Raw genomic sequence first — 15529 nt, forward strand, 5'->3', positions numbered from 1 at the left:
TCAGATAACCAGCATGAGCTGCAAAAGAAGAAACAAAATCATTATGTAATTTCTTAACTGCTATATTTGACATGGTTAACTACAGTTAGTTTAACTAGCTTTAACCACAGCAGCATAATTCAATTCCTTAAATGTAGTTTTGACTTTTGAGTTTGTTGTGCAACACCAGAGATTTGATAACACATGGTACTAATTTCACTTCAACTGCAGCCATTTTATCCATGACAAGAAACACTGCAACCACAAGGTGGCACTCTGTACTTGAATTGTAGCAAAAGATCAGTGCAGGATCCACAAGATGGGAAACAATATGAACCACAAAAAAAAAAAAAAGGAGAACAAAAAGCAGCTGAAAGGCAAAAACAGAAACAGAAACAATAAGACAATCTTGCTTTGTTTGTGTGCTTGTTTCTGTTTTTGTTTGTGAGTGAGCAATTGTGTATTGTGTGTTTGTCAGGAAACATACTTGTTAATGAGGGTGAGAAGCTCCAACAACGCCCCCAGAAGCCCGAGACAGACAGAGAAGGACACAGAAGACCGTCCACCACACCCCACGATTCTTTTCTGGATTATTTTGTTCTAACATGAAACCTGCATTCTGGTTTGACCTGTTGACCTGTTTTGCAATATATGTCTCTAAGATGTCATTCTTGAATGTGATCAAATATATGCTAATGATCTTACAAAGCCGGGACGTGGTAAAAGTTTTTAAAATATTGCCTTTAAAGATCGATCTTGTTGTGATAAGCCCGGTGAAATAAAAGAGGAAAGGGGTGATTTTTCTAGAAATTGAAATATTCAGGTGTTCTCTCTTTTAAAGATGAGGAAGAAGAGATAAACTGAAAAATGTAAATCAGAATTAGATGACTGACACTAAGCATAATAAATAAGAAAGGAATAAATTAACACTTTTCTATGGCTTTAAACCACCTTTATTTTTAACTTCACATGCAGCATAAATTAATGTATGTAGAGTAAGTTGACACCTAAAACTAAAACAATAAAAATAAAGACAGAATGACTCATTCTTAACATGGTACTTAAGTTAGTATTTACAGTTCAGTTTTATTGTGTAAACACCTCAGCTGTTACCTGCAGGAGCAGAATCGCCTTTTGACACTATATCACTGATCTTTTGTGCTTTGCCCTTTTTATCCCTATTTTTAAGGGTTTGGATCAGTTTGTTTGCGGCATCTCTGTCTTCCTTCCCCACCCACCTCCTCAGTAGCTGTAGTGTTTGCTCTTTGGGATCATTTGGGTGTTCCATTTTACAAGATTCAGTAACAGTCACTGTTACCCCAGTATGGCCAGCCACACTTCTCATATCCTTCCATCCGAGCTCCTTTGCAGTATCTGGTAGGAGAGGCTCGAGATTAACATTATCTGAAAATAATGTGAAAAAATTAAAAGTACAATATTACAACTTTATTGAGCGTGCAATATGCAGCTTTTTTGATTAACGGATGCAAAGGGGGGATTATACTTTTTTCTCAAAGAAATTAAAAGTTTTCCACAGAAAAGTAAATACAAGAAAAATGTAGTTTTTCATGTACAGTAAAAACTGTGTATATGACATTTACAGGTGGTTGTAATTTCATATAAAGAAAAAAGCTGTTATTAGGTGCCAGGGTGGCTCAGTGGTTGAGCAGGTGACCGTGTATGCCTCATGGTGGTGCGGACGGTGCAGGTTCACATCCCAAGCTGTTGCTATTTACTGTGTGTCCTCCCCTGTCTCTCTCCTCCCACCTGCCCGTCTCTCTCCACTGTGTGCTATCAAGTAAAGCCAAAAGAAGAATTAAAAAGAAAACAAGTGCTAAGGATGACATGTAAACAAATGAATCACATGTAGCTCATTTCTGATTGGCTAGGACAAAAATAACAAACAGAAGCAGGAACTAAACGGCTAAATAAAAATGAAATTAAATGTTTAGCTCAAGATACAAAGAATCTTTAAAGCTCTTATAGTTCCTTGAATAAAATCATGTTTTTTTACCTGGAAGAAGTACGTCAAGCTCCTATGAGGCGGAAATAAATAGATTTTTTTTTAAATTTCAACTTCATTATGATGACGTAAGAAACTGCACAAAGTCTATAGAGCACAGACATAGACAATGAACATCAGACAGGACGCTCAAGAGTTCAAACTAACCTGCCCCTCCTATATGAAGGGGCAGCTGTGCCAAGATTAAAGGAGAGACACAAAAGGGTTTATTATTCATGTCCGTGTGCGTGTGCATGCAGAAAAGGAATTGGGTGAAGCACAGGACAAAGACTAAACATCAGGTCAGAAGTGTCCAAAGATAATAACTTACCACATGAGGTCCACTTTCATCTTTTCCTACTTGCTCCTTTTGCCTATTTCCTTATTTAAAAAAATAGAGAGAGAAATTACATACAGAAATATATTAAAAAGATCCAAAATCTGCAATATAAATACTTTGCTGAAGTAAACTTTCAGTGCTGTACTGAGAAACATAAGAATCTTGCTCCCCCTGTGGTCCTTTACTCATATATCAGCAGAAATACTCACTGTCTCGTGTCTTTCTCCTGATTACGACATATCCTGCTGCAACAATGGCTCCAATAACAAGAATAAAAACCAGGACAACAATTCCAGCAATAGCTGAAATACAAAGATGAGACCATTAGATTTTTATCATAAACAAAATTCTACATATGTGGCCGATTTAATCCAAATGCAGTAATACTTCAGTAAACTATAAGTGCACTTTACCTCCACCAGCATCATTGCAGACTGTGTCGCTGGTGGCTGTACAGTCTGCTTTAATACCACCAAAGCCACATCTTGAACCAAAACAACAAACAGCATTAAGTGATAGGTTAGACTGAATCAATCAACACTTTTATTTCTTATAAAACTTATATATTTTCAGTTTCAGCTGACAATGTCAGAGAGATTCCAATTCTTATTCATGTTTACTGCTGATACTGGAATTGATGGTGGAGTACCGGACTGCATTATCTTACTAAGTGTTCCTAATATTTTGTGCAACATGAGCACTATGAGCAATGTAGAAGTAAAATTTATGGCACAGCTGTATATGTTAACTGTAGATTCAAAGGTGCTAACTTACATTTTACAAGATTGGCAGATTGTGCATTCCTTACTACTGCAAAAATGATGTTTCTTGCATCGACACTTCGTGTTCCTGACAATGGTGCACGGTTCCTCCTCCTCTAAATTAGCTGAAAGAAGTGTATATATATATATATATATATATATATATATATATATATATATATATATATATATATATATATGCACACACAATGTTTTGCCTCTAATTTAGCTGTAAATAAAAAGAACAGTCATTCCATTCCATTGTACCATTGGGATGGGAGCAGGACGTGCAGGGCTGACAGGTCTCCTGGAAATTAGCAACACTGTTATATGTGCCATTCTCACAGTGCTCGCATTGTCCATCATTTTGACTGTCAGGAGTGCAGTGCTCTTTGACCCGCTGTCCTACAGTGTAGAGACAGATGAGGCAGAAAGTGTTTTAATAGTATAATAATACATTTGATTATTAAATTAGTTTTTTTCCCTCCCCAAGAAGAAGCAACCCAGATAGAAGAAAAACCCAACAATGACTCATTCTAAGTACTGTACATATGAGTCTGAGATATATATTCATTTGTTTCATAGAGCGCCATTTATGAAAAACATACAACTGAGCCACACAGCTGATGAACAATATAGTTGTTTATATTGATTATTAACATTCAGTCCTGCTGGATAATAACTTTTAAAAATACTCTAATACAATTTAAAACCCTGCATTCAAAAGCCATATTTAAGTGAAAGTACAGTGATGTGAAATGTTTCATGTGACTAATATACTAATGTGATATTATGCAAGATATCACATGCTGAGATGGAGGTAGAGTTAATTTTAGCTATTTTTTTTCCTTTAAAGCTAGGCAGGCCTGTATATTGGCTCCCATTTGAAGGGTTGGCTGCTTCAAAGCACCACCAGAAAGAACTGACGAGATTAATGTGAGAAAAGAAAGAGAAACAGACTAGATGTTGATGTTTTTTGTTTTTGCTTTCATTTTTCATAATTAAGATTTTCCACCCGGCACAAAAGGATTAACAAATTGACAAACAAAAATATTGGTATCAGTTGTCCCCGTTTGGGTTGTTTTTGAGACTCCTTGATTCCCTGAATCTGAGGATGACCCGTTATGGATCACCTCCTTCAACTTACCAGCAGTGCACAAACAACAGGTCCGCCCCTCAAGCTCATAGCTGCCATCCGCACACACCTGTCTTCTTCCTTCAATTGAACTCCGGTGGCATTGGAACGAGGCAGGATTTGGGGGAGAAGCACAAAATTAAAAGTGAACGTAAGTCCGCCTTAGTCCTACGCCCGACTAGTTATCTTTACGTATGAATTCAGGGTTAACCTGAACAAAAGCGAGATAAGACTATAAACGCAACGGCTAGATGGAACAGCATGTAGTAACAAATATCTGCTGGCCTACAAACGAATGTTTAATCTATGTCAGGTTACTTACATTGACTTATCGAGAAAGACCCAAACACAGATGATAAATAACGCAAAAAGCTTTGCCGTCATTGTGAAGCTTAGACCGAGCGCGTCTCAGAAATTCTCTAGTTATGGCTGCGCCTCTCGAGCCGTGCTGCGGGGCGTGCTGCGGTTGTTGTATGCTATCTCGGATGTTCCTATTTGCATAAGTAGTCCATTACCTTATGGACAAACTTCTGTTAGGATTTGACACAAGCTACGTAGCGGGGAAGAGATACCGGATGACTGCGGAAGTACAACTGAAGTGGTGAATGAAATGAGTGGGATAGCCAGGGAGATGAAGAAAGTAGACAGGAGTAGTGGGAGGCTAGTGAAACAGCAAAGGGAGAGGTGGCAGAGGCAAAATATTATTGTCAATTGTATGTGAGGCTGGACAGGAAGGGGAAAAAATGTATCAGTCGGCCAAACGGAAGAGGATGGATGGATGGATGGATGGATGGATGGCCCGGCAGAGAGATCGAGCTGAAAAGTATGCAAAGCAGATTTACAGGACAGAAATGGAAATGATGAGTGGTAAAGCCAGTTGGTCCAGATAACATACCTGTGGAGGTATGGAAATGTATAGGAGAGAAGGCAGTGCAGTTTTGGTCCAGATTGTTTAACATAATCTTGGAGTGAGAGGAGATGTCTGAGGAATGGAGAAGACGTAGATGAGGACCATTTCAGTCTTTGTATACCCTTTCAGTCACTGGAACTCCAGTGAGAACCCTGAACTCAAGCAAGTTCTGACTTTACCCCAAAGGGGAGACCCCCGGAGTAGACCCAGAACTCAATGTAGAGATTATATATCTTATCTGGCATGGGAGTGGCTCAAGGCCCCCCCAGGAGGAACTGAAAGTGTTGCTGTGGAGAAGTACATAGGGAATGCTCTGCTTACACCAGGAGACCTTGGATAAGATGAGATAATGGATGGATGTTTAATAATTAATAGGGTTGGGACTTTAATGCGTTAATTTCGATTAATTAATTACAGGGAAATTTACGAATTAAAATTTTTAACGCATTTTAACGCACTTTGCACCGTGGCACGTTTCTCAGTGCACGAGTTCCCGGCATACAGATTATATCGACGCACAATGTCCAAATTCAGGGGCTGCATCCTGCGAAGGACCCGGCCCACGTCCTTCAGAGCCCACGAAGACCGCAAAGGGAGGACGTGAGCGGCTAGCCTTCATAAAACAAGCATGACACATTTCAAAATCAAGGAATACAGCTGAGAGAATGATTAATTTTCAGCTATATTAAGTGAGACATTAATGTTGAATAAAACTATCCAGTTACGATGCTTAACTTTAATTTCAGGAGTTTGCTTATCACAGGAGTACTTCCACCCTTCGTTGGTCTGTGTAGTAGACTAGTGGGAAAATAAAATTTTGAAGTTTAAGCTTATGTATATTGATTCATTCATCAACCAAACTTAAATTAATATTTCTCATGTCAAATATTGAAATGCAATTAAAATGCGATTAATTTCGATTAATTAATTACAAAGCTTGTAATTAATTCAATTAATTTTTTTAATCGAGTCCCACCCCTAATAATTAATAAAACAAATATGGGGTGTAACCATGTTTAAAAACTGGGACATAGTAATAGTTTTATTTATATATATATATATATATATAATGGATGGCCCATTTTATATATATATTTATTACCTTTAAACATAAATTTTACCTTGAAAAGCTTGGGGTGTTATTGTGAAAGTCTGGCTAAATATGCAGTAAAAGAGAAATTATTCATTAGTTTTGCTTCTTTTTTTTAATGAAGATATTCACATATTCTTTTCTGAAGAACTGAAAAATGAAAAAGCTATAATAAGTAAGGACGGAACCAAAAGGAAACAAAACAAGTTCCAAGTTTATTAATTATCACACAGTGCACTAGTCATAGCAAGACATTCACCACACAGCAATGACACATTGTTTTTAACCAGCATTATCATTACTATCCAGAGCCATGACATTCTTCAATAAATTCATACCTAAAACTAAAACAGCTGTACACCCCCCTCCTAAACTATTGGAACAGTGAGGCCAATCCCTTTGTTTTTTGATGTAGACTAAAAACATTTGGGTTTCACATAAAAAAAAAATCAATATGAGACAAAAGATCAACATCTTTTGTTTCCAGGTGTTTACATCTGGATCTGATACACAGTTCAGGAGATACACCTTTTGTCTTAACTCTGTCACACATCAACTTATAACTGAGCAGAAAGATTTTTACAGATTGGAATGAAAATATCACTAACATAAGAAGAAAAAAATAATACACCTAAATGTTATATCAACATTAAAAGTTGGTCTACAGCTAACCAGTTGTGTGATGCAACCCACTGTCGAGTGTGCAGTGATTCACTCTGGGTGGCACACTCGACAGTGGGTTGCAACAGATAACGGGTCTGTTCAGTTATACAGTGTGTGTGGCACTTTGGGAAAAAAAATGTTGCCCACATAAAAAGTAAATTGGTGAGTGACAGTAAATTATCAATATTCATTTTCTATATATTGGGCAGCATGTAGTATTTGTACATGTATTTGTACATGTAAAGACAGACAACAGAGCTACGATGTAAATCATGGAAGTCCTCCACAATCTAATCTCAAATTCTGTACTTACAAGTTGAAGTAAAGACATAATGACTCATCCATGATACGATCCTTAAGTTAAATTTTATCATGTAAATGTCCTAATTGTTAGACTGAGTTGGGCTTTGACAGTATATCAATGATCTTTTCAGCTTTGCCCTTTTTGTTCATTTTTTCAAGGTTTTGGATCAGTTTCCTTGGGGCCTCTTTGCCTTCCTTCTCCACCGTTCTCGTCAGTAGCTGTAGTGTTCGTTCCTCTGCGTTATTTTGGTTGTCTATTTCACAAGATTCAATAATGCAATTTCCTACGCCCATACGGATAGCTATATTTTTCATATCTGTCCATCCAAGCTCATTGGCAATATCGGGCAAGAGAGGCCCAATGTCCACATCTGGAATTTCTGTGAAAAAATTAGAATAAAAAATGTGGATTAAACCAAAAAAATTACAACTTCACTGAGGATGTGACAAGCAGTATATTGATTAATGGATGCAATGGGATTATGTTAAAGGCATGATCAGAACTTTGTTGGCTGGTTTAAAAAAGGGACATTGCACTTTTATTCCAAAGAAATTAAAAATTTACTTCAGAAGATTAACTACAGCAAAAACAGTGTATACGAGATACAGACTCTTGTAATTTCAATATAAATGACTAAATTACTATGTTTTCAATTATCAGTTGTTATTGCTATTGAAAACATGCAAACAAAAAAAAGCTCACTTCTGATTGGTTAGAACCAATCAAAACCAAACTGAAACAATTAAATTAAATTAAACAAGTAAATGAAATGTTCAGCTCAAGATACAAAGAAGCATTAAAGCTCTTTTAATGCCTTGAAGAAAATCGTGTTTCTTACCTTTAAGAAGTAGATTGGCCTGTGAAATAGACATAAAACAAATATTTGAATTCTCACCTTCATTGTGATGAACTAACAAACTGTTCAAATTGTCAAATTCTATGTAACACTGACAGAGAGGTTGAACACTGCACAGGACACTCAGGGTTTCAGAAAACTAACCTGTCCCTCCTACATAAAGAGGCAGCTTTCCCAAGTAAAGGAGAGACAGAGAAGTGTTTATCATTCATGTCCATGTGTATGCAGATGTATGTGTGTGTGTATGCAGAAAAGGAAATAGGCGAAGCACAGGACAAAGACTAAACATCAGGTCAGAAGTGTCCAAAGATAATAACTTACATCAGTTCCACTTTCACCTTTTTCTTTTTGCTCCTTTTGTCTTTTCCCTTATTAAAAAAAAAAGAAATTATATACAAAAATATATTAAAAAGATCCAAAATCTGTAATATAAATACTTTAAGTAAACTTTCAGTGCTGTACTGAGGAACACTTCATAACAATCTTGCTCCCCCTGTGGTCCTTTATTCATATATTAGCAGAATACTCACTGTCTCGTATCTTTCTCCCGATTACAACATATCCTGCTGCAACAATGGCTCCAATAACAAGAATAACAACCAGGACAACAATTCCAGCAATAGCTGAAATACAAAGATGAGACCATTAGATTTTTATCATAAACAAAATTCTGCAAATGTGGCCGTATGCTACCTGTGTCCAATATGATTTAATCCAAATGCAGTAATACTTAAGTACACTATACCTCCAGCAGGACTATTGCAGACTGTGTCTGTGCTGAGTGCACAGTCTTCTTTAATACCACCAATGCCACATCTTGAACCAAAACAATAAACAACCATAAGTGATAGGTTAGACTGAATCAAAAAAAATTTTTTAAGGGAAGCTAGCAGCCTGAAAGGAAAAGTCAATATATTTATGACAGAGCAGGTATACTTTCTTAAAGGAGCTACACATGCATTCCACAGTTTCTTATGAAGGAGTATTAAATCCATGTGACCTGCCAGATCGCCAGCGGTCTCGATTGCCAACTGCATTTAAATGCCAGTAAAATTGAAACTACATATGACAGAGCAATAAGTCTTTTTGCATATAAAACCAGAGGATTTACACTTGCATGTGATGCATTCAATGTGTCCCAGAGCGCTGTATCTTTCCTCTAACGGGTTTGCAAAAAATCATACAGCAAGCGCTAACAACAACACGTACTCCATGCGCTTTATTGTGCGCATTAGCATGTACAGCTATGGCATTTATGTATATGTATGTAGATACAGAAGAAGATTTTCAATTTCTCTGTGGGTTAGTGCACTCTTTAGCTACCTTATGTAGTTACTATGGATTATCTTCATACATATTATAATTAGGGTTCTGAAGGTTCTGTTGATGTACAGTGAGTTGTAATATTCCACACGCTGGTACTACAGCATGTATAACTGTAACGATATGGTCTGGCAGACTTGTTCTATTATAGGTCTCAAAGGGCTACGGCCACATTGAGAAAAAAAATTAAATTGTAGTATTTCTCGAAATTTTGACTTTATTCTCATAATGCAAATTTTTTTCTCAATGTGGCCCTAATAACATTCGTAGTTTCTTCACTAAGTGTTTATTAGAAAAATGTTTGCAAGCTAATGAAAACAAATACAACAGCTCTGCTGTGACTTCTGCTTTTATAGATCTTACACATGTATTAATACAAATACAGCAGTATAAATCCAGTACATTAGCACTACGAGCTATGTAGAAGTAGAATTTATGGCACAGCTGTATATGTTGACTCTATATTCAAAGGTGCTAACTTACGTGCTACAAGGGTTGCAGATTGTACATTCGTCAGTGCTGCAAAAATAACCTTTCTTGCATCGACACTTTCTGTTCCTGGCAGGAGTACACGATTGGCCCTCCTCTAAATTAGCTGAAAGGAGAGAGTACAGTTACAGCACTTATTAGAGGACCTTTAAACTTTATATTTTCTATATACTACTTTGTTTTACTTGTGAAATGCTCCTTCACAGGATTTACTTTACTTTTTCATACAAAAAGTATTAAGTCTTAGGTCTCATATCTAAACTAAAATAATGCTTTTGGATAAGCAGAAGAAAAAGGATGGATGGATCTGGGTGTGCATTTTAATTATCTGTTAACTTGATAAATTAAAAAATGATTTTTTCTATATCTAAATCAGGTTAATAAAAAAGAGCAAATCACGACATCTAAAAAAACTACTAATAGATATCACACATTGGTCTAATAAACTAATGATGGCTGAATTGTTTTTAGCTGTTTTGGTTTCATGGGTCTCCTAAACGGCTGCATGACCTCAGACATCTGTCCCCCGTGTCTGTGTTATGTTTATGCTTGTTTGGATGGATGTTCTGTTAACTGCAATTTCCCCATTTGTGGGACTAATAAAGGCATTCTTGATTCTTGATACAGGACAGTCAAAATTTCTACTGCAAAAAATGAACTTCTTCTCTTATGTTTTGTTTGTAAATTTGATGTAAATAAAAAGAATAGTGATGCCCTATCGTGTTTGTACCATTGAGGTGTATGCAGGAGGTGCAGATCTCACAGGATTTCTGAGAACTGGGGTCACTGCTGTATGTGCCATTCTCACAGATCGCGCATTTTCCATCATGTGGATTTTCAGTGCAGTCCACCTCGACCCGCTGTCCTACAGTGTGGAAACACAAGAGGCAGAATATTTTAATGCTATAATAATACATTTGTTTTTCCCAAGAAAATTACATCACACAAAATAGGGAATAATAGGATATCCAAATTTTTCTTAAAGAATAACATCCTTAGTTTTCCAGAGATAAATGAAACATTAACAATGACTAATAGTTCTACTAAGTACTGTACACATAGATCTGATCCATACAGTGCTGTGAAACAGTATTTGCCCTCTTCCTGATTTCTTAGTTGTTGTTGTTGTTGGGGGGGGGGCATATTTGTCACACTTACATCAAACTATTTTTTAGATTAGTCAAAAGTGACCTGAGTCAACACAAAATGTAGTTTTTAAATGACAAATTATTTTATTAAATCATGAAAAAGTGGTGCAACTTTTAGCTGATTTGAACGTTGTCCATCTCACAAACATGTCACTCTCCAAACACTAAATTCCCGAGATGATGACATGATTGGGTCCTATTGTCTACGCCCATAATTTCACAAAGTTTAAAAAGTTAAACTAAAACAACTTTCATTTTATGGTCATTTTCATTGTTTTTTTTTTGTAAAAGCTTTCTCTCTTATAATGAGAAAATATCACAATTTGTCAGGAGGGGGATAATAGAGGAATTTAACTATGATTAACCAAGTTTTTTTGAAAAGCTGAGTTCTAGTTCAGTAGGCTCACCCAGGCTTGATGGCTGCAAGAACTGCTGAATCAAGAAATCACTTAAATAGAACTTACTTAAATAGAACCTGTCTGACAAAGTTAAGTAGACTAAAAGATCTCAAAAAGTGCCACTCAAAAAAAACAAACTCAAAAACAGCTGTGAAACAAAGTAATTGACATCTATCAGTCTGGAAAGGGTTAAAAAGCCATTTCTAAGCATTTGGGACTTTGACTAATGTGAGAGCAGGGGGCGGAGCTTCTGGGGGGGCTGGGAGGTTGGCACACCCCCGGCCCGGGCCTAGAGGGGGCCGGATGGGAGAGAGGATGAGATTACCGGTAGCCAATCCTCCGAGAAGAATTGGAGAACCTTAGTGGATCCTGATCACTAAAGACCAACTGACTTTAGTGATGTAGTAGGTGTAAAATATTGACTAAAATGTTGTGTTGCATGACTTGCTTTATTTTAACTCTTACATTTAACTTTATGACACACAAATTTTCAAGTGGATCACCAATATTTTCTCCAAGTGTATTTTGGGTAAAACTCGTCACCAACAGTCACTGGGCAACAGATTGTAAACTAAGCGGAAAGTTTTTATGGACTAAGCTAACATGAGTGGCACTTCATAACATACACATTCCCACTGTTGCAGGCATGTGTATGTTGTAAAATTATGTTATGATGAGCTTTATTATTTGGGTATAAAGGGCCCGGTCATTTTCCCCGGCCCGGCTCTGATTTGTAGTGTGTGAGAGCCACAAATGGAGAAAACTTGGAACGGTGGTGACTTTCCCAGGAGTGGCTGGTCTACTGGTATTACTCCAAGATCACACTGACGACTCAATCAGGAGGTCACAAAATATCTCAGAACAACATCTAAAGAACTGCAGGCCTCACTTGCCTGTGTTAAGGTCAGAGTTCATGATTCAACAATGAGAAAGAGACTGGGCAAAAATGACATCCATGGGCAAGTTCTAAGGTGAAAAAAAAAACCCACTGATGAGCAAAAAGAACACAAAGGTTCATCTCACCTTTGCCAAAAAAACATCTTGATCTCCAAGACTTTAGGGAAAATAATTCTTTGGACTGATGATGTCACAGTTGCTGCAGCTAACAAGGCAGGGAGGACCTCATAGCAGTACAGAAGGCGAGAGCTGAATTTGTACTGAATCTTTATTTACACCTTACATACGGCTGGTCTGGAGCCAGCAACACAAAAACTCAAAAAACCCGAAAACTTGAAACACAAACTCGAAACTTGAAATACAAAACTGGAAGCACACAACAGGCACATCCACCTGGATGTAAACAATGACGAGGACCTGAACAAAGAACAGTGGAAAACTAAGGGCTTAAATACACACAAGGAAATCAGGGGGAGTGGAAACAACAGGGAACAGGTGAAACAAATGAACGTAATGACACAGGGGAAGCAAACTGAACACAACACACAAGGTGCACGAGACGACCAAAATAAAACAGGAAGTGACCAACATAACACACGCAGACCTAACACAGAAGACCTGACAAAGGGGATCACACATTACAAAGAAATAACAAACTGGGAAAACTAAACATAAGAAACACAAAGAAAAAACCCCCAAAATTACAATAAAACAGAGCTAACCAAAAGAAACTCAAAACACTGAGCCACCAGCCCAGGACCATGACAGATGAGAAAAAAGTTGACCTTTTTGGAAGGTTTGACTTCTGTCACATCTAGTATAAAACTAACACAGCGTTTCATAAAAAGAACATCATACCAAGATTCAAACATGGTGGTGGTAGTGTGATGGTCTGGGGCAGCTTTGCTGCTTCAGGACCTGGACAACTTGCTGTAATTGATGGAATCATAAATTCTCCTCTCTGCCAGAAAATCTGGAGAATGTCCAGCCATCAGTTTGTGCCCTGAAGCTAAAGCACACTTGACTTATGCAGCAGGGCATTGATCCAAAACACACCAGCAAGTTCAACTCTGAATGGCTAAAAAAAAAAAAAAACTACACAACGGTTTTGAAGAAGCCTAGTCAAAGTCTGGACTTAAATCCAATTGAAATACTGAGACATGACATTAAACAGGCCGTTCATGCTTAAAAACCCTGTGGTGTGGCAGAATTCCTCTACAGCAATGTGAAAGACTCATTACCAGTGACCACAAATGTTTGATTGCAGATCTTGCTGCCAAGATTGGCACAACCAGTTATTAGGTTTAGGGGGGAATTACGTTTTCACATAGAGCCAGGTAAGCTAAGAAATCAGGAAGGAAGAGGGCAAATACTTTTTCACAGCACTGTATACTCATCTGTGTCATCCCTGAGCCACACAGCTGAACTAGGTACCACGTGTCAATATGAACATTATAGTTTATTTAAAAAAAATAATCCTAACAGGTGGTATTAGAAACTTTACAGATTTCAAACAGCCAAAAACCACACTTCCAAAAATACTCAAACACAGGTAAAAATCCTGCATTCAAACATGGAGTTTGTTGGGCTGGTTAGTAGTTGACTAATGGAACAAAAAGAAGAATGACATAAGAAGGGTAAAAATGGGGAGGGAGGGGAGAGCCTGGTGTTTCCCCATCATTTCCAGCTCAATGGGCTGTGCTAGCTCACTCTGGTGAAGCGATATGGGGAATTTGGAAGGTACAGTTTGACTCGTGGCATCTGAATAATTTCAAAATATGAGCTGATGACTGTACATAAGCAACTATTTAGAAAATCCCCACTGAATTTGGCGTGCGACTTGCAGAGCTGCTGAACCCATACCTGCAGATACATGGCAGGCAAAAGTAAATGTTTTACTACTTGCAAAAAGAACCTGTATAGGTTCGGAGTTTCCTAATTCCACAAGACCTCCAACATGTCCCACAGAGCTATAAGAGACACATAAACACTAGCACCAAGTTGAAATGATCCAGAATTATCCTTTCCTCGCCTCATTCATTAAAGACAGCTAAAATTATCCGACTGCACTGCTGATAATTTTGCCCTTTAAGTTCACGTGTAACCACTGACACTTACCAGCAGGGCACAAACAGCATGTCCGACCATAAATTGTGTAGGTGCCATCCACACAGGTCTCTCTTCTGTTACGGAATATTTCTTTAATTGAACTCGGGTCGTGTCGTGGAGAGACAGAGGAAATGCAGCTTTAAAAAAGCAAACAAAAAACCAACATTCAATTAATCAATCAATATACTTTATTATCCCCGAGGGGCAATTTGTTTTGCAGCCAACAGCAAAATCAATCAATCAATCAATCAAACAAACATACAACACAACCAGGGACACAGAATCGCCTAAAATAATTCATAAAATTAATTGTGGTGGCAGAGAGTACCTCCTTCCTGAAGACAATAGCTGATACTTTGAGTATCTTTGAGTGCGAGTATCACAAAAACGAAAGTGAAAGCAACACAAGGGCAACAAAGTAGCTTTGTTAGCAAATATAACCGTTTACTGGCGGTATAAAGTCGCCAAATGGATGCTTAAATCATTGACTTTAATAAAGGTTACATTGTAGACTTTTGAACTCGGGTGTTCTGTCACCCTTAAATTGATTTGCTTTCCCACGAACCCCGCCTTCACCAACACGAAACCCTAAAACTATCGACGTTTATGAAACTTAACCTCATCGCAACCTTAGTCCTTAGCCCAGCTCGTCATTTTTATGTATGAGTTTAGCCTTAACCTACACAAGACCGAAGTAACACAACCAGGGCGGCCGTTAACCACCACCTCAACACCCGCATAGAGCACCGGTTAGTGACAAATGACATAAGGCTGTTTAGTTTATATCAGGTTACTTACAGTGACACGGTGAAAAATGCCAAAATCCTCGCCGCCATCGTTCACTTCAGTTCAGATCTCTCTACATCTGTTGTGAAACTGTACTTGTTTGTTTCATACAGCGGAGGGAGGGGGCGGGAATTTCCTGCTTTCACTTTGTTGCACTTCACCAGGATTGCATTTGCATTTATTGTAAACTCCATGGAAAAACCCTTAAAAGCGTTACGTTGCAGGGCTGCACACTGCAGCATTACTTTTTTTTTTTTTTCTTGCCAATCAATCATTAAATACATGAAACGCCATAAAAGAAAAAAAAAAGGGGGTGGGGGGGGTGCAAAGCACTGATTC

The 15529-nt window shown here is 37.7% G+C and overlaps 2 protein-coding genes across 3 annotated transcripts; both read right to left on the reverse strand.

Annotated features, from left to right (window-relative positions):
* Positions 1 to 954: 954 nt before the first annotated feature.
* Positions 955 to 4766, reverse strand: LOC115792814 (tumor necrosis factor receptor superfamily member 6-like). Its single transcript, XM_030747359.1, has 9 exons — positions 4540 to 4766; positions 4230 to 4309; positions 3350 to 3487; positions 3096 to 3207; positions 2735 to 2805; positions 2531 to 2623; positions 2313 to 2362; positions 1994 to 2015; positions 955 to 1770 (listed from the first exon to the last, which is right to left on the reverse strand). The coding sequence occupies exons 1-9, from the start codon at positions 4599 to 4601 to the stop codon at positions 1712 to 1714; spliced, it is 687 nt and encodes a 228-aa protein (XP_030603219.1). The 5' UTR covers positions 4602 to 4766; the 3' UTR covers positions 955 to 1711.
* A 1619-nt stretch (positions 4767 to 6385) lies between these two features.
* Positions 6386 to 15329, reverse strand: fas (Fas cell surface death receptor). 2 transcript variants are annotated; one of them, XM_030747358.1, is made up of 9 exons: positions 15203 to 15329; positions 14414 to 14541; positions 10616 to 10717; positions 9847 to 9958; positions 8786 to 8856; positions 8571 to 8663; positions 8362 to 8408; positions 8023 to 8041; positions 6386 to 7563 (listed from the first exon to the last, which is right to left on the reverse strand). In XM_030747358.1, the coding sequence occupies exons 1-9, from the start codon at positions 15238 to 15240 to the stop codon at positions 7271 to 7273; spliced, it is 903 nt and encodes a 300-aa protein (XP_030603218.1). In that variant the 5' UTR covers positions 15241 to 15329; the 3' UTR covers positions 6386 to 7270. The 2 variants fall into 2 exon arrangements, with proteins under 2 accessions (XP_030603218.1, XP_030603217.1); XM_030747357.1 differs by having other exon boundaries at positions 10583 to 10717.
* Positions 15330 to 15529: the final 200 nt, after the last annotated feature.

Source organism: Archocentrus centrarchus, chromosome 15 (genome assembly GCF_007364275.1).
Source record: "Archocentrus centrarchus isolate MPI-CPG fArcCen1 chromosome 15, fArcCen1, whole genome shotgun sequence".
In the NCBI taxonomy this organism is placed as follows: Eukaryota; Metazoa; Chordata; class Actinopteri; order Cichliformes; family Cichlidae; genus Archocentrus; species Archocentrus centrarchus.

What these genes read in the sequence shown, in the direction of transcription:
- LOC115792814 (XM_030747359.1), bottom strand. Translation starts at nt 4,601, where the DNA reads ATGACGGCAAAGCTTTTTGCGTTATTTATCATCTGTGTTTGGGTCTTT. An exon ending in GTCCTGCTCCCATCCCAATG is followed by an intron (nt 3,208 to 3,349) that starts GTACAATGGAAT and finishes CACTTCTTTCAG; the next exon opens with CTAATTTAGAGGAGGAGGAA. An exon ending in CTGCAATGATGCTGGTGGAG is followed by an intron (nt 2,624 to 2,734) that starts GTAAAGTGCACT and finishes TTTGTATTTCAG; the next exon opens with CTATTGCTGGAATTGTTGTC.
- fas (XM_030747357.1), bottom strand. Translation starts at nt 15,240, where the DNA reads ATGGCGGCGAGGATTTTGGCATTTTTCACCGTGTCACT. An exon ending in GCATTTTTCACCGTGTCACT is followed by an intron (nt 14,542 to 15,202) that starts GTAAGTAACCTG and finishes GCTTTTTTAAAG; the next exon opens with CTGCATTTCCTCTGTCTCTC. An exon ending in ATCTGCAACCCTTGTAGCAC is followed by an intron (nt 8,857 to 9,846) that starts GTAAGTTAGCAC and finishes TTTTGGTTCAAG; the next exon opens with ATGTGGCATTGGTGGTATTA.